General features: G+C 52.0%; 1 protein-coding gene across 1 annotated transcript in view; it reads right to left on the bottom strand.

Moving 5' to 3' along the window:
- The window catches only part of LOC144768558 (large neutral amino acids transporter small subunit 4-like), a 460,965-nt gene that overhangs the window by 308,961 nt on the left and 134,400 nt on the right, over window positions 1-17,604 (bottom strand). The window contains exon 2 of the mRNA XM_078652331.1: window positions 2,437-2,627. Coding sequence (XP_078508457.1) covers window positions 2,437-2,605 — 169 coding nt within the window. The 5' untranslated portion in view covers window positions 2,606-2,627. The remainder of the gene's footprint in view (window positions 1-2,436; window positions 2,628-17,604) is intronic.

Genomic DNA, 17,604 nt, shown 5'->3' with positions numbered 1-17,604 from the left:
GGACGTGTTTCCGTCCGCTGCGGCCCCCCGCCATGGTAATATGGCGGGGGGGGGAATGTGTGGCGGGCGGGCATGGATGTCGGGTGGATTGCCACTGCCCCCATGGCAGTGGCGATACACCCGACATCGTAATGGGCCCCTATGTTGGGGAATGCCAACAAGCAAATGCACTTGCAAAAGTACAAGGTGCACAGGGGTTTGGGTTATGCGGTCCCCACAAGGGATACTGGCCTCAAACTCAGCGAGGGGGCAGCTCGACCTCAAGGAACAGAGGAACTGACCTCCTGTGTTGCTGGAGCCTTCAGAGCCTGCAGGAGCTCAGGATCAGCCAACCGGTCAGTTGCATTACGGTGCCTGTAATGGCAGGGGAGTGACTCCTTCACCCGAAGAGACATACTTCTGTTGTCCTTGATGCTCCACAGGTCCTGCACGGAGCCCTGTATGATGCACGGGCACAGAGGATATGCTTTGGGTGGAGAGAGAGTTGAAGTCGGGCTAGGTCGAAGTACATCAAAGTCCAGAGTGTCCAGACGGTCGAAGGTCAGTGGTTTCTTGATCAGAATATTGTCCACTTCGAATATAAGGTCCTATTGCCAGGTAAGCCATGTTGTACCCACGGGAGAGGGTTGGACAGATTCAGGGGACCCTCCCAGGGGATGGTTAGGACAGTGGGGAGGTTACTCCCATGTCCTTTATCCAGTTTTCCAGCCACACCAGGAGCCAATGGCTCCCAGGACTGCTTTGAACTGGACTATGCGCAGGGACACCAAATGTGACCCTCATGCAGACTTTCAGGCACTTTGGAAGTGCCCCCACCCAGCTCAAATACACTAAATCCTGTCTGGGAGGTGGCCACACCTCCCTGTGACAGGATGCCTATTGTGCTGCCTTCCTCTGCCCGAGCTTGGCTCAGCAGCAGGAGGGCAGAAATGTGTCTCTAGTCGGCAGCAACCATTTCGTGCTGTCTGGGTCGAGGAGGCTGGTACCAAGAACACTAGGGACACCATGAAGCTCACTTCAGAAAGGTGTAATAATACCTCCCACACCAGTTACCGGTGTGGAGGTATGATTCCGTCGTGTTTGATACCAAACACGACTTGATGTGTTGCAGCCGTTTTTGAGGCAGCATTTTACGCGAGCATGTAATGCACCTCTACCTATATGTCTGGTTGCGTCACCGACAACCTGGGAGAATGGTCTCCAAGGCTGCAGAGAGGCTCTGCTCATGCAGGGGCACCCTCTCACGCAAAACCCAGCACCCTGCCTTCAGGATTGTCAAGGCATGCTATAGAGGTGACTTTTAGGTTTTAAGTGTAGTAACCTATAGATATAGTAAACCTATATTTAAAGTAAGTGATGCATGCACCATCTTACACAGGCTGCAATGGCAGGCCTCAGGTTCCATTTTGCATGGACTCTCATGGGTGGCATAATACATGCTTCAGCCCATGGGAGGCCTCTGCGGTACCTATGGGCTGGGTACATGTGCACCATATACTGGGGACTGATAAGGGTACCCCGGTATCCAATCTGGAGTGTACCTAAGTATATTACATAATATTTTAGGGAGAAAGCAGCTAGACTGGGGTCCTGATTAGCAGGATCCCAGTTTAGACTAAAGTGGGGGTAACCATAAGAAGTAGATCCTACTTTCCTACAACCCCTCTCATAGAACTCAGGAAAATTCAAGTGGCGATAAGCGTACTTAATCTTCGAAGTGTTTCTTTTATACTGAATTGTGAAGGCATCTCAAGGCAGTGTGAAGATAACGTGGTAGTGGAGTAGTGCTCTCCTCTCCCTCTTGAAATCTAGGAAATATTGCAGGCATCATTGAGGAGAAATCAGGCATCACTGAGTAGAAATTCCATTCTGTAGAGCTATGATGTAGACACTAGGCTTCACTGACATTAACCTTTACTGTTGGTGTTTCTGTCACATAGAACTCTGGGAGAAACTAGAGAGACTATTGAGATCAGCATCATTGGCAAATCTAGGAAATGAGATTCTCTGGAGGGTAAAATTATTAACCGTGTTAATAGCTGGCAGAGTCTTGAGAGACTCTGAAGGCCGTTCCTGTCATTGCTCTAAGAAGACCTCAGATAGAATTCTATTGCCCTCATTATAAGAACTTTACTTCAGTAGTCTGTCCTCGTCCAGTGACTATGCAGACTAAGGAACTCATACTTTTGACTGCTCTAAGTTGTAAGTCACTTTTTCGTCCCTGTCTAAGGGGTGTCATTCCGTTTCTTTGAATGCTATGAAGGGTTAATCTCCTCACTTCAGTATCATCAATTTTTGAAAGTTCATTATTCAGCAAGAACCATTGATCCATGGTGAACCTGTCATACCTGTAAATCTGGCATCAACCCTGTACAGAGGCTTGACTGATTAAGCTGCTCCCTTCTTTAAGTAGATTACAAGTGGAAAATGACTTACCTAGATCACAGAGGTCGGAGTAGACCCCCAGAGACTTGAGCATAGGCAGTAAAGCGTTCCATCCCAGAAGGACTCCCGAGAAGAGGAATGTCTCTGTTAGAGCTGTGCTGATCAACCACCATCTCCAGAACAAGGACTGTCCTGGCCGGCCATTACTGCCTGGCGGCATTTTGTCCAGCGTCAGCTGCAACCTGAGGGCAAGACACAAAGACAGATAGCATTCTCATGAAAAAAATAAGACGAGGCATGGCTGAAAAGTATCTTTTGGGAGCCTGTAGGAGCACTGGTGGTGAGAGATGGCAAATGAGCAGTGATTGTGAGAATTGCCTAATATCACTGGATAGTGTATGAAAGCATAGGTTCTAGAGAACTGCGTGGGAGGAGTATTGGAGAGGCACTTTGGCTGCCAAGATGATTTTGCAGCACTCACTGTGGATGTTGAGATAGGGATTCTGGCTATCTGGAATGGTGCAGATATGCTGGGTATACAAGAGTGCTGGGTTCTGGGATCATTTAAAAGGGTGTATGCAATATCCCACAACCAGATTTGTCTCATTCACACAACATAGCCATGGACTGTCCCACGAGTAAACCCAGTGGGCAGTATATAGTAACTTTTCAATGAACAAGTCTTCTGCTCACCAACAGAATCTGGAGATACATTCAGTTTTCTTAATTGTCCAGAGATCTTGAGGGGACGAGTAAATCATTGCAACTTTGGCCAGATACAAATTTCTTGTATGAGTATCCACTTCAAGATGGACACTGCAGCAAATCCTACCCCTCATCCATTGAAGGTCCTGATATCGTTCGACCTCCAATCTGACCATATCCACATCCCTATCAAAAGATCTTATAAGTGTTTCCTACTTTTTCCCACTTCTGGGATTCCACTTTCAGCTCAATGTTCGAATATTTAAGCTAAAATATTTGCATTTTTTCAAATGCCATATTTCCCCAGTGCTGATGCACAACAGACAAAGTCTTCTTTAACACTGCATGGATGGTTGAATGACAAAACAGCCCAGCTAACGACAGATACTGCTCCACTCTTACTTATATGGCACCTGCAAGATAAAGTGTTTTTCCATTTCCACTCGAATGTGGGCATGCACCACTTCCCCTATTCACAGAGCAGGAACAGAAAAGTCTTGCATGCAGTGCTTAATTTGAGCTGGTGGTTGCCGGTGCTCAGCACCGGCACTTGATTTCTGACTAGCTAATTTAGAGATGACCACAACAACAGTTAATTAATGCTATAGTCATTAAAAAACGCCTATTACCTGCAGCCAAAGCCATTCTTATAGCTTTGGGAGTCTGAAATAGTCTGAATTATCACATTTGTAGGAGTTTGAGGGTTAGTAGTTTTGGTGTAACTATCATTGGAAGCATAGATGGGGCAATGTGCTGTGCAAGCTGCAGTGGTCGCCTTTCAAGGGCCCTGGCACTTTTTTTGTGCACATTAAGCATTGCTTGCATGTGTCCAAAAATGTCCATGCTGAGTGTGTGCACTTGGCTGCTTCCTGCACCTGATACGTCACTGAAGTACCCACGGAGTATGCCCTGTTCCCACTACCCTTTTTATCCTTAGCATCTGCTACCTATTTTTCCAGTACCTGTGTGCAAGGCAGCCTAATATATCATGGGCTCTTAGGGCATGGCATTTGGCCACATTTTGTGCCCACTATTCCCTCTGGGTATCTTGTACTCTGGCTGTGGCTCTGCCCAAGAAACACAGGTCATGGCCTTCAGTGCCACCTTCCTCCTGCTTCTCATGCCTGCAAGCTGAATCCTGTGGTCAAATGGCACAACCTTTGGAAACATTGTGTGCTCTCGCCCTGTGGCATGCAGCCTGCAGCCATGCACTGCGTGAACACGCCATGGGCTTTGTAGAGGCCTTTTGCCTCCTCGTCCTCATTATGTGTTAACCTTGGAACACAGCCGAGGCCTAGCAAGTCCCTGCCGTGGAGAGTTGCTTTCAAGGTCAACTGACAGTAGCTGGACAGTACTCTTAAGGAGTGCACTGCTTGCTGCGGATTGAAGTTTGCAAAATGTTTTTACTCTTACCTCCCAAAGCCTGGATTTATTGGCACCAGTGGGAATGTTTTGCAAATGCATCTGCAATATTAGCGGGAGGAGTCTTTCCTTGTCTAGCCTCCATTAACTATATATGAGATAAAGTACCCCCCTGCTGTACCTTGGGCCCGATTCATAAAGAGCCTCTGCACTTGTGGCAAAGGTTCCGCACTGGTGGCGGGATCTACCTACTGCAGTTTCTCATTGCAGAGATCCTGCCATCAGTGCGGAGATCCTGCCACAATTGCAGAGCCTCCTCCCCAAGTGCAGAGGGTCTGTGATTCGGGCCCTCCATTGCATAGTGAAAGTCACTGAGGAGTTCCGTGACCGTATAGAGAAACACGGTCATGGTCTGAATTCCTTTGAGGTCATATCATTTCGAAATTACTTTCTATATACTCTTAACATATGGGCAGGAGTGCCTTATTCCTTACAATACATGCTCACACCAACATTCTTCCCACAAACCATGTAAATCTGTGGTGCTTGCTGTTTCATATGAAAGAGACAGTACAGTTATAGACATAAAGAATCAAAACAGAATCTGTAGTACGAAACTGAACACACCAAAGAGCAGTTAGTAATGTTTTGCAAAAAGATGTTTGAATCAGTCTAATGAAAATTAAAAAACAAAATGCTGTAGCTTATAATGTGCAGAAACAAACACAAACATTCTCTCTCCGGTAATGACATACAGTACAAAAAATCAACAAGCTGCAATAAATGTCTTCTTTCTGCTGATTACTTCATTGTATAAAACAGATCAAGAAAAGGGAAAGCCAGTAATTACATTCTTCAACTTGCCCTTTACCTTGGCTACTGTCTCTGGCAGCAGTCATCATGACTTTGATCAAGTTGAACAGCTGCATAGAGATGTCACAACTCTGCAGTTATAAGGAAATTACAGACAGGCTCCTATGCAGGGATCGCAGCTCCCATGTATTACATATGGGATAAAGTACCCCCTGATGTACAATATAAGGATATTGCAAGTCACCATGGAGTTGCATAACTGTATAGAGAAACGAGGCAGCATATCCTTATCAAATAGAGCAGGGGGTACTTTATTCCTTATAATACAAGGTCACACCATGACCTTTACAACAAACCACTGAAATCCTTGCTGCGTAGCTCATTCATAGCAAAGAGAGCATGTTTGCAAACACGAAGGATAAAATAGAATCTTCAGTGCATTATTAAATACACCAAAAAGCTATTATATATTTGTTGAGAAAGATATTAGAAACAGTTCAATGAAAGTCAGCTTATTAAAAAAATGCTCAGTAGAAACATGCAGAAAGATTCTAACTTTTCTATGACTACCTAGTCTGCTTGTCACTGTACAGCTAGAAAAATAGAGCGTAAGAAATAAAAGCAAAATTTTGGTTTTCTATCTCTAAACAGCTGCTTTGATTATGCTTCTGGTCTGCCTTTCCACTCAGCTGCTGGCTCTGGCTGCAGGCATTGTAATGTCAAAACTCCACTATGATAAGTTATTGCAATTGAGTTCTGATGTTATTTCTTTAGAATTGGCGACTTGGTGCATCACAAGTCAACTATTATAAAGAAATTAGAGACAAGATTTTATACAGGGATTCCAGAATCCTATGTATTAAATGGAAACTAGAGACAACATTTTATGCACGGATTGCCGGCTCCTATGTGTTATAGTAGACTTTAAGTCCTACTAGATTTTAACTTGTAAATGGGAAAATTATCCTAAAAGCGCACCATGTTCAATTACCTTCCACAATTATCCTTTAAGTAGAAAATGCACCCACCTCTCTGAAAGTACGTATTAAATCATCTTACAACCTTGGAAATGCATTCTTTCCTACTGTATTTAACCCAAACTCCTACTGACTCCCCCCAATCCCCTCAACACCCCACTCCTACCCACCAGGGCAGAGCCTCTGCACCTTTAAAAGCGGTGTTCATGCCTTCCTTAACTTTTTCCTCTTCACATTTTTAGCCATTGCTTTATTTCTTAGCTATTCTCTTTTCAGACATTTTGGATGTTTTCGAAGTCTCGGCTTCTTGATTGTTCATGGTTGAATTTTTACCCAACTGAAGGCCCTTCATGCCTTAAATTTTGCTTTTTATTTCAGGAGCCACCCAGGGCTCGAAGAGTCAGAGAGAAGGCACGCCACTCATATTTACATTAGCTTGAGTATGCAAGGGGTTCGCACAGTCACTGTCTACCTTCTGGCCATGGAACCAATGATAGCTAATGGGGCAGGCCCATCAAAGCAACCACCGTATGGGCGTGGGAAGCCATTGGTTGGAGAAGCTTGAGGGAAATCTCTCCATTATTCCTGAAGTGAGGGTGCTGAAGTTAGGGTAGAGTGTATTTGACCCAAACCAAATCGTGTCATTACCTCAATGAGATCCAAGAGTGTGACTTTATCTGTCTCCATCACACCAAAAAGGTTCAAATAGTGGCGGGGGCACGTTTCCGTGTCAGAGGTGGCCAAATGCTCCCCAAGGGTAGCTATGGTCAGTCATCGCTGCTGCACTATCAATATAGTGGTGACGTGAAAGGCAGCAGTCAACAGTGGAGGCTGGAAAGGTCTAATAGTTGTGTGGGTGGTTTAAATACCCAATACGAATTGAAGACTGCAAGAGAGCAAAATGAGCAAGTGATCATTGCTTCAGTGGTGTTCAGAGAAGGGAGTGGTGTGTACGCTCAAAAAATAATGTCAATGGGCCCAAATAGTGCAACTATCTAAAACAGACATGAGCTATAAAGGAACACTTATTATATATTCCAATTTGGAGTTAATCCTCTCCAAGAAAGCTTTGAAAAACTGTGGCACGGCTATGCATTTTTTAGGACAATTCAACTAAAATGCCCTCAGTGTGCCTGGAACTGCCACCATTATGTTGTTATGTTATGTTATTATGTTATGTTATTAATATTTGTACAGCGCATGTCAGGGCGGCACCTAATGTAGCCAGATATGGCCCAAGGCTGGCTTCAGGAGTGACGGGTCACTGACACAGCGTGGCAGGGACTGGAATGTGATAGGGAACTGGAGTGCAACAGGTATTTGGGAGAGTAACAGGGATAGAAAGGACAGAACGGGAGGGCGAAAGAAGGGACAAAGAATTAATGGAAGGGGCGGATGACAGGGACTGGAAGTGTGACTGTGACCGGATGGATGCTAGGCACAGGGCGGGAGACAGGTGCTGAGAGTGACAGGGACTAGCTTAGTGTTAGGGATGTGGAGGGTGACATCATTTTGGATGGTCAGTGTTGGACTTGGCCCGTCTGGCAGGTCCATCCCTGAAGTTTGTACTTAGTATATGTGACCGGGGGATGGTGAGTCCCCTCCTGAGTGTGTGCGTGGTGAGAGAGACCTGCCGCCCATAGGAATGCATGGGGGATGTATGTGGCTCTGGTAGTTCCTGATGCGTGGGGCGTGCCGGGCCGTGTTTGGTATGTGTGCGCTCGTGAGGTTGAATGCTACAAGATGATGTCTGCGGCCTGCGTGTGGCTAGAAGGGAAGGGCCCCTTCTAGACCTTGGTGTGTGTGTGCAGTGGATGTGCTGGCGCCTGATTGGCTGAAGCCGGCTGGGCCTTCCCCCACCAGGCTGGCCCCACCCCCCCCGGGGGTGCGTCCAGTGTCCCTGGCCTGGCCAGCCCCAAGAAATTCCTTGTAACCAGTTCCAGCTGGTTCTCTCCCTGCCTGCCCCTTTTGGAGACAAAGGGCGCTCCTGTATAAAAGGGGGGTGGGCCCTTTTCTCTCTCTCTTCTCTCTTCCTGCTTCTCCTGACTGGAACCCTGCCAGGCGCTGCTGCTGCGTGGGCTCAGGGTTGGCTGGCCTCCCTGGGCCCTGCCCTGCTCCTGAACTGCTGTTGGGCCTCTGCCCCTCCTAGGAGCTGCTGTACTCCTCCTGAGGTCCTGGACTCTCCCATGGACTTTGCTATCCGTGGTCCTAGCGCTGGGAGCGCTCCCCTGCTATCCTAGCGCCTCAAGGCGCTCCATTCCCGCTTCTAGCGCTTGGGAGCGCTTTCCTGCGGTCTTAGCGCCTGGAGGCGCTGCCTTCCTGCCCCCCGAGCCCCTAGCGAGTGTCTTCCTCGCTTGCCCCCGTCAATGCTGCCCTAATCGAGGGAACCTGGCCCTCGTCAATCCACCCTGTATTCACCGCCGCAGCCCGGGACCCTTCGTGAGGCCCGCCCCCGGGCCGCGCTCTGAGTGGCTGGCGGCCCGGGCTGGGCTGATGACGTCCCCCCGGGCCGCGCTCTGATTGGCCGGCGGCCCGGGGAGCTGCAGAGAAGGACGGGGAGAGCAGAGACCTGCAGGGAGCGGCGGGAGCCTACTCCGCGCCCCTGCGTCCCCCCAGAAGAATGGCCGCTTCCCCCCCGGGGCCCCCCAGGAGCGAGAGGGAGCCCCGGAGAGCGAGGAGAGACCGGCGCGTCTCCTAGCCGGTGAGTGAGGCCGGAGGGGAGGCGGGGCATCGGGCCACATTGCCGGTGGCCGCCCCTCCCCTCCAGCGCGAGCACACATGTGCTCAGAGGCCCCCGCGGGCCCCCAGTAACGCCGGGTCCCCCGAGGGGGGACCCCGCCTGGCCATACCTTGCCCCCCTGAGCCCCGAGAGGCTCCCTCTACCTGTTTGGCCCCCCGAGCCCCGAGGAGGCTCCAACGTGTCCCTGATCCTGCCTGGGCCCCGAGAGGCCCCACCACGTGTCCCCGACCCTGCCTGGGCCCCGAGAGGCCCCACCACGTGTCCCCGACCCTGCCTGGGCCCCGAGAGGCCCCACCACGTGTCCCTGGCCCTGCCTGGGCCCCGAGAGGCCCCACCATGTTTCCCTGAGCCCCGAGAGGCTCCACCATCGCCCTCCTGTCCCCCTGAGCCTGCAAGGCTCCGCCCAAGTCCCTCAGCGGCCCAGCACTTCGTGGGCCGCTGCCACGTTTAGGTTTGCCCGGGCCCTTTCAGGCCCCTTTGGACACCGAGACTCTAAGGCGCCCCTGCCCCAGGATGGTCATCTGGCCTAGGGGGTGCTACGGACTAATATGCATGTGATGCTGAGGATTACTATGTGTTGCCCTGCTGATTTACTATGTGTGGCCCTGCTGATGGGGGCCTCTGTTGTGTTATGTACCTTGTCCCTTCCAGCCTGAGTACCCAATGTCTCATGTATGTGATCCCTGGTCAGAGTGAGTCTACTGCTAGTTCTAGGAAGCTCCCAGGAGATATGTGTTCTAATGCCAGTTCCATCAGATGCGTACCACTGGCAGTGGTCCCTTGGCCCTGCCCTGTACCTTTTCCCTGGTAACCCCTGCCGTGCCTTGAACCCCTTGTAAAGTGTATGTTCCTATGTGTCCTGTCTAATACAAAGACTATTTTCATATATACTTCGTGTGGAGTTCCTTTTGTGGGAGGCCTGGGATGTTGCTGTTGGTGGGTGCGTGCGCAAATGCTTCACACATGTCCTCCGAGATAGGCCTGACTGCCCGCGCCGCGTTACCTAGAGGGCGAGCAGGGGTCGACTTTATATAGGAGTGGCGGTCTCTGACTGGCTGTGGCGCAAGCCCTGGCCGGCCGGGGGTTCCATTTCTTACACTGGCGGCTAGCGGTGGGATCCGGACTGGTGTTTGCGCAAGTACCACAACGATAACTGGCCTCCCTACAAAAACTCTGTATTGTAACTGGTCGCAAAGAAAGGAGATTATTGTTTTTAGGAGGTTACTTAAATGTCCGTTCTGTGAAAAATGTGTTCTGGTTAGGTGACCCTAGCCCGGGAGGGTAGATCAACCCCCTAGTGCGATGTGTTTTCTGGATTCACCAGAAGGGTGGGATCCAGTGGTGGCAGCGTAATTGTGTTCAATGTGTATGGTCCCTGTTCCTTCCCTGGAGTAATGATACCTGCACCACATGGGGTCAGGTCAGGTTGCTAAAAATGTCTGCCCTATGGAAATGTTTAATGATCAATGGAAATGTCTGTTCTGTGGAAAAAGTGTCTGTGTACCCTGTTAGTTAGTTGCCCCTAGCTTGGGAGGGTAAATCATCTCCCTAGTGCAATATGGTTTTCTGGATTCCCCAGAAGGGTGGGATCCAGTGGTGTCTGCGTAGCTGTGTTCAAATGTGTATGGTCCTTGTCCCGCCCCTAGAATAATGGTACCTGTGCCACCAGGGTCAGGTTGAGGAATCTGGGCGGTAGAAAACTGTCTTACCAGTCTAAGGGACGATGTGTGGATGAATGTTGAGGTGTGCTGAGTAATGGGGTGTAAGTTCTCTGGGAGGGGGAGCTTGCTGAATCAACGATAATAATGTCCTTCCTTACCCCGCTGAATGTGTTGGATGCATCAAGTCCCCTTACCCCGCTGGTTGTGTTTTAGGCGTCAGGTGTCGCCCTGGCTGAATTTAGGTTGCGTTGTACTGAGACCTGCTGGCGCTGCCGCGGCTCATCTTGTTGTGTTCGTTGTACTGAGACCTGCTGGCGCTGCCGCGGCTCATCGTGTTGTGTTCTAGGTGTCAGGTGTCGCCCTGGCTGAATTTAGGTTGCGTTGTACTGAGACCTGCTGGCGCTGCCGCGGCTCATCTTGTTGTGTTCTAGGTGTCAGGTGTCGCCCTGGCTGAATTTAGGTTGCGTTGTACTGAGACCTGCTGGCGCTGCCGCGGCTCATCTTGTTGTGTTCGTTGTACTGAGACCTGCTGGCGCTGCCGCGGCTCATCGTGTTGTGTTCTAGGTGTCAGGTGTCGCCCTGGCTGAATTTAAGTTGCGTTGTACTGAGACCTGCTGGCGCTGCCGCGGCTCATCTTGTTGTGTTCATTGTACTGAGACCTGCTGGCGCTGCCGCGGCTCATCTTGTTGTGTTCTAGGTGTCAGGGTCGCCCTGGCGGAATTCATGTTAAGTTGTATCCCGGACAAGGAAGACCTGCTGGCTCGGCCGCGGCTTGCCTTGGGGAGAGCTGAACGCTTAGTTCCCAGGTGGAAGACCAGTGGAGGGAGGAAGTTCCAAGACTGGTAGGAAGGTGTGTTCTGAGGGTGTTTCTCCTGGGAGAACGCGGAACCTCAGAAGTAGAGGTAGGGTGGGGCATTCTTGCCCGTGACCTCTGGTAAACCTGAGGGTGCGGACCCTAGGTGGAAGGAACCGTGGTAGTCGTGGCTACACTGAGAAAGGGAGTGGAGAATGGCTATTGGAGGCCAGGGGTACCGCCCCCCCACTTCGGATTAGCAGGGACCAGTGGTATCTGGATGGCTTAGGGCCTGGTCCTAGTCATGGGCAACTAAGGAGTACCAGGTGGGTAGCCTGGTTGGACCTATGTCTTCATTTTTTATTTTTTTGTTGGTTTTTTGTTTTAACTTTTATTATTTTTAATAGGGATATGTTTATTGGTCCGGCACTGCGGGCCGCGTCCACGTCCTACCGCCCTGCAGCAGGGAAGTCCATCCCGGTAGTGATTGGTCTCCCCTGCGTTTGGGCTGGGGGGGGCATGTGTTGGACTTGGCCCGTCTGGCAGGTCCATCCCTGAAGTTTGTACTTAGTATATGTGACCGGGGGATGGTGAGTCCCCTCCTGAGTGTGTGCGTGGTGAGAGAGACCTGCCGCCCATAGGAATGCATGGGGGATGTATGTGGCTCTGGTAGTTCCTGATGCGTGGGGCGTGCCGGGCCGTGTTTGGTATGTGTGCGCTCGTGAGGTTGAATGCTACAAGATGATGTCTGCGGCCTGCGTGTGGCTAGAAGGGAAGGGCCCCTTCTAGACCTTGGTGTGTGTGTGCAGTGGATGTGCTGGCGCCTGATTGGCTGAAGCCGGCTGGGCCTTCCCCCACCAGGCTGGCCCCACCCCCCCCGGGGGTGCGTCCAGTGTCCCTGGCCTGGCCAGCCCCAAGAAATTCCTTGTAACCAGTTCCAGCTGGTTCTCTCCCTGCCTGCCCCTTTTGGAGACAAAGGGCGCTCCTGTATAAAAGGGGGGTGGGCCCTTTTCTCTCTCTCTTCTCTCTTCCTGCTTCTCCTGACTGGAACCCTGCCAGGCGCTGCTGCTGCGTGGGCTCAGGGTTGGCTGGCCTCCCTGGGCCCTGCCCTGCTCCTGAACTGCTGTTGGGCCTCTGCCCCTCCTAGGAGCTGCTGTACTCCTCCTGAGGTCCTGGACTCTCCCATGGACTTTGCTATCCGTGGTCCTAGCGCTGGGAGCGCTCCCCTGCTATCCTAGCGCCTCAAGGCGCTCCATTCCCGCTTCTAGCGCTTGGGAGCGCTTTCCTGCGGTCTTAGCGCCTGGAGGCGCTGCCTTCCTGCCCCCCGAGCCCCTAGCGAGTGTCTTCCTCGCTTGCCCCCGTCAATGCTGCCCTAATCGAGGGAACCTGGCCCTCGTCAATCCACCCTGTATTCACCGCCGCAGCCCGGGACCCTTCGTGAGGCCCGCCCCCGGGCCGCGCTCTGAGTGGCTGGCGGCCCGGGCTGGGCTGATGACGTCCCCCCGGGCCGCGCTCTGATTGGCCGGCGGCCCGGGGAGCTGCAGAGAAGGACGGGGAGAGCAGAGACCTGCAGGGAGCGGCGGGAGCCTACTCCGCGCCCCTGCGTCCCCCCAGAAGAATGGCCGCTTCCCCCCCGGGGCCCCCCAGGAGCGAGAGGGAGCCCCGGAGAGCGAGGAGAGACCGGCGCGTCTCCTAGCCGGTGAGTGAGGCCGGAGGGGAGGCGGGGCATCGGGCCACATTGCCGGTGGCCGCCCCTCCCCTCCAGCGCGAGCACACATGTGCTCAGAGGCCCCCGCGGGCCCCCAGTAACGCCGGGTCCCCCGAGGGGGGACCCCGCCTGGCCATACCTTGCCCCCCTGAGCCCCGAGAGGCTCCCTCTATCTGTTTGGCCCCCCGAGCCCCGAGGAGGCTCCAACGTGTCCCTGATCCTGCCTGGGCCCCGAGAGGCCCCACCACGTGTCCCCGACCCTGCCTGGGCCCCGAGAGGCCCCACCACGTGTCCCCGACCCTGCCTGGGCCCCGAGAGGCCCCACCACGTGTCCCTGGCCCTGCCTGGGCCCCGAGAGGCCCCACCATGTTTCCCTGAGCCCCGAGAGGCTCCACCATCGCCCTCCTGTCCCCCTGAGCCTGCAAGGCTCCGCCCAAGTCCCTCAGCGGCCCAGCACTTCGTGGGCCGCTGCCACGTTTAGGTTTGCCCGGGCCCTTTCAGGCCCCTTTGGACACCGAGACTCTAAGGCGCCCCTGCCCCAGGATGGTCATCTGGCCTAGGGGGTGCTACGGACTAATATGCATGTGATGCTGAGGATTACTATGTGTTGCCCTGCTGATTTACTATGTGTGGCCCTGCTGATGGGGGCCTCTGTTGTGTTATGTACCTTGTCCCTTCCAGCCTGAGTACCCAATGTCTCATGTATGTGATCCCTGGTCAGAGTGAGTCTACTGCTAGTTCTAGGAAGCTCCCAGGAGATATGTGTTCTAATGCCAGTTCCATCAGATGCGTACCACTGGCAGTGGTCCCTTGGCCCTGCCCTGTACCTTTTCCCTGGTAACCCCTGCCGTGCCTTGAACCCCTTGTAAAGTGTATGTTCCTATGTGTCCTGTCTAATACAAAGACTATTTTCATATATACTTCGTGTGGAGTTCCTTTTGTGGGAGGCCTGGGATGTTGCTGTTGGTGGGTGCGTGCGCAAATGCTTCACACATGTCCTCCGAGATAGGCCTGACTGCCCGCGCCGCGTTACCTAGAGGGCGAGCAGGGGTCGACTTTATATAGGAGTGGCGGTCTCTGACTGGCTGTGGCGCAAGCCCTGGCCGGCCGGGGGTTCCATTTCTTACAGTCAGCGTGACAGGGGTAGGACTGCCGATAGGAATGGAAGTGTGACAATGATTGGGAGAGTGACAGTGAAGACGAAGGCTTCAGGGATGGAGAGGGTGACCAGGATATGGTCAGTGAACGAGATGGAGGATGAAAAGTGAAGGTTGGCCCACAAGATAGGTGATTAAGACCCGAAATATGAAAGGATCAGAAAGTGTGACCGAGGCTGGGAGTGCGATAGGGAATGGGTTGTGACAGGGATGGGTAGGGTGACTGGGGGCTTTAATAAGGATGGGCAAGGTGACAAGAATGGGACAGGTGACAAGGATGGGACAGGTGACAAGGATGGGACAGGTGACGAATGTGCCAAAGGTGACAATGATGGAAAGGGCTGATAGGGAAGGGGATGTGATATCATTTGTGAGAGAGACAGCGAAGGGTAGAGTGACAGGAATGTCATTATGTTGGAGTTTGAAAGAGGAAAAGGGACTGGGGCTGTTGCAGGGACTGGGAGGATTACTTGGATGGGGAGGTTGACAGGAATGGTGAGAGTGGCCTGGAGGAGAACAGGGATGGGAAGTGGCAAGGGTTAAAATGGTAATATGTACAGGGAGGGGATAGGGTAGGAGAGACTGTGAGTATAACAAGCATTGGTAAATGCAATAAGTTTTGCCTATGTGATTAATAATAAGCTGTTTTTTGTTAAGTTGTAGCTTGGTGAGCAGTTGTGCGATATAAGTTCCTGAAACTCCGTTAAAGTGGTATGACTTGTTTTTTGAGAAAGGCAATATATTGTGCTGTTACTGGTGGTACTATAAATTGGGGAGATTAGGTAACGGGCGGAGGACAAAGAAAAAATACATGCACCTGATAAGTACTCTTTCTTTATTTCGAAATGGGTGCAGCTATGGGGAGTTTAGGTAAAGGATGGAGTAAAATCCAGAGAGGCAAAGCCAAAACATCCCAAAAAGGGCTGGGGGTGCGGGGAAAGCCGTTGCAGTCAAGAGGTTAAAATCTTCGCAATGCAGGATTGCAACTCTACACTTTCAGAAACTATCAGCCCTGAACGAAACGCAGCCTTGCTGGAGTCTGGCTAAAGAGCAGTCCCTATTGTCCTGTACTTTTTAAACCACTGTTTGAACATTTGAAATACTCGTTTTGGTTGGAGGAGTGTGTTGAACCATTTGTTTAATGTGTTTCAAGCACTTGCTCCACCAAACACGCTCAACCGGGCGGAGACAGCGCGTCCAAAGGATTAAACTCAGCAAGCTCTGTCTTGAGCGTGAAGTGTTCGAGCCTCCATTGGCGACGTGTCCACGTGCAAAATGAATATTTTGGCCTCAGCATTACAAATGAGACATGTTACCTGAATCTGTCAAGAATATACTGACTTCTTTATAAATCACCAGACATAGCTGCTGTTAGACCTGGCAGCTTGGCGTGAGTCTCCCTTCCACTTTTTGCTGATGTTCCTCATATGTTTTGCTGGTGTTAGCTACTCAGGGCACTGTGCCACTGCCAATCAGTGCCACAGTGCAAGTGCTCCCTATGGAAAATGTATACATTGATTGGATTCCATGTTTGGCGTATTTGGTTTACTGTCAGACCCCAGTAAAGTGCACCAGGAGTGCCAGGGCTTGTAAATACAAAAGCAGCTAGTGGGCCTGCAGCACTGGTTGTGCCACCCACAGAAGCAGCCCTTTAAAATGTGTCTAAGGTCTGCCATTGCAGAACCTGCGTGCAGTCTGGAACTGTCATGCTGGCTGCGCAAGTGCACCTACTTGCCAGTCCCTAAACCTTCCCTTAACTTCATATTAGTCACCCCTATGGTAGGCCCAAGGGCAGGGTGCATTGTAAGCATAAGGTAGGACAAGCCCTGATGTGTGTAGCATGTCCTAATAGTGAATTACAGCCATCTTCGTGTTTCACTATTGTAAGGCTACCTGCTCTCATAGGCCAGAATGGGCTGTGGAATTATTACACTCTATAATCCCAGCAGGCTCACTGAACATGGTAGGAAGTCAAGTTTAGTATGCCTGAACTCAGAATAATAAAATACTTCTTTTAGTAAAGTTTATTTTAATATCCTGTGTTTGCAAATACTACTTTTAGAAAGTTAGTATTTGCTTGCCTAACCATTTCAGCCCGCCTCTGCTAGGATGTGTATCTGCTGTCTGGTTTCTGTGAGTGACAGGACTGGGGCTGACAAGTGGTGAATAGAGGGATTACACCAAGATGGGTGGTGGGAGTGCCCCTTGACTCTGAATAGGGCTGTGCTCTGCCACCTCAATGCTGCCTCCGCCCCATGGGGAGCGTCTGATGTCTCTGCCCTGCACCTTGTGAAGAGAGAGGGGAAGACTGTCAACAGAGTACTCCTGAACTGTACTTGTCACCACAATGCGGCTCCACCTCCTGCGGAGCGTCTGATGCCCCTGCCCTGCTCACTGAAAGGAGAAGCCAGAGTCTGCAAAACAAAGTGCTCAGGGCCTGGACTGGATTAGGCAAAGGCCCACCTGGCCTGCAAGAACAAAGGATTTGTGGTACAAATGTAGGAGCCCTGCTCCTAAGAAATCAGATCCTGCTTTGAACCAAGAAGAACCCTCTGCCTGAGGAGAAGGAATCGGGAAAGCTGAAGGAGGAAGAATGCCCCTATCCTGGGGGACTGGCCTGTAGTGGTTGCCTTGCTGCCAAAGGAGAAGAAACCCTTTTCAAAGACTTGCTACTTTATACAAACAACTTGTGCTTCAAACGAACGATCTCCAAGGGCTTGGAAGCGAGCTTGCCCCCTGAACTGAGCCCCAGGACCATTGGGCTCTTATCCTGCCTTCGCTGTCTGCTGCTGGTCTGCTGTGTTCCCCCCCTCGCTGGAGCCGTGATCTCTGGTACGCCTCGCCCCCTCCTTGGGCCGTGACGTTGGTGCCTGGCCGCCTCTGCTTTGTGTGAGCTCCGCTCGAGTTGGAGCCGCTCTCCCTACGCCTCGCTGGGCCGCCTGCACTCTGTCAACTCGCCCGCTGTGGAGCGCGCTGTGCGCACCTCACCCCTCCCGCCGGAATCGGAGCGATGTGCTGACTGAAGCCCCGGACATCCCGTACGTTCGAGACGTACCCGGCCGCCCCACTCCGCACTCCTGCATCTGAAGGGCCGCGCCGCACACTGAAGAGCCTCCAGTACGGTCCATACTGGAAGCCCCATGCCGCGCCTGCCTGCCTTGGAACGCCGCGCCCCTGCAGACCCAAAGGTACGGCTCAACCATCAACGCGTACTAAAGAAGTACGCCTCGTACGCCACTAACAGACGCCTCGCCCCGCGAACGCTTACAGCCCCGGATCGTCCGCACCTCTCCCCGCAGTCCC

Source organism: Lissotriton helveticus, chromosome 7 (genome assembly GCF_964261635.1).
Source record: "Lissotriton helveticus chromosome 7, aLisHel1.1, whole genome shotgun sequence".
NCBI lineage: Eukaryota > Metazoa > Chordata > Amphibia > Caudata > Salamandridae > Lissotriton > Lissotriton helveticus.
This window is presented reverse-complemented; position numbering and strand designations above follow the sequence as displayed.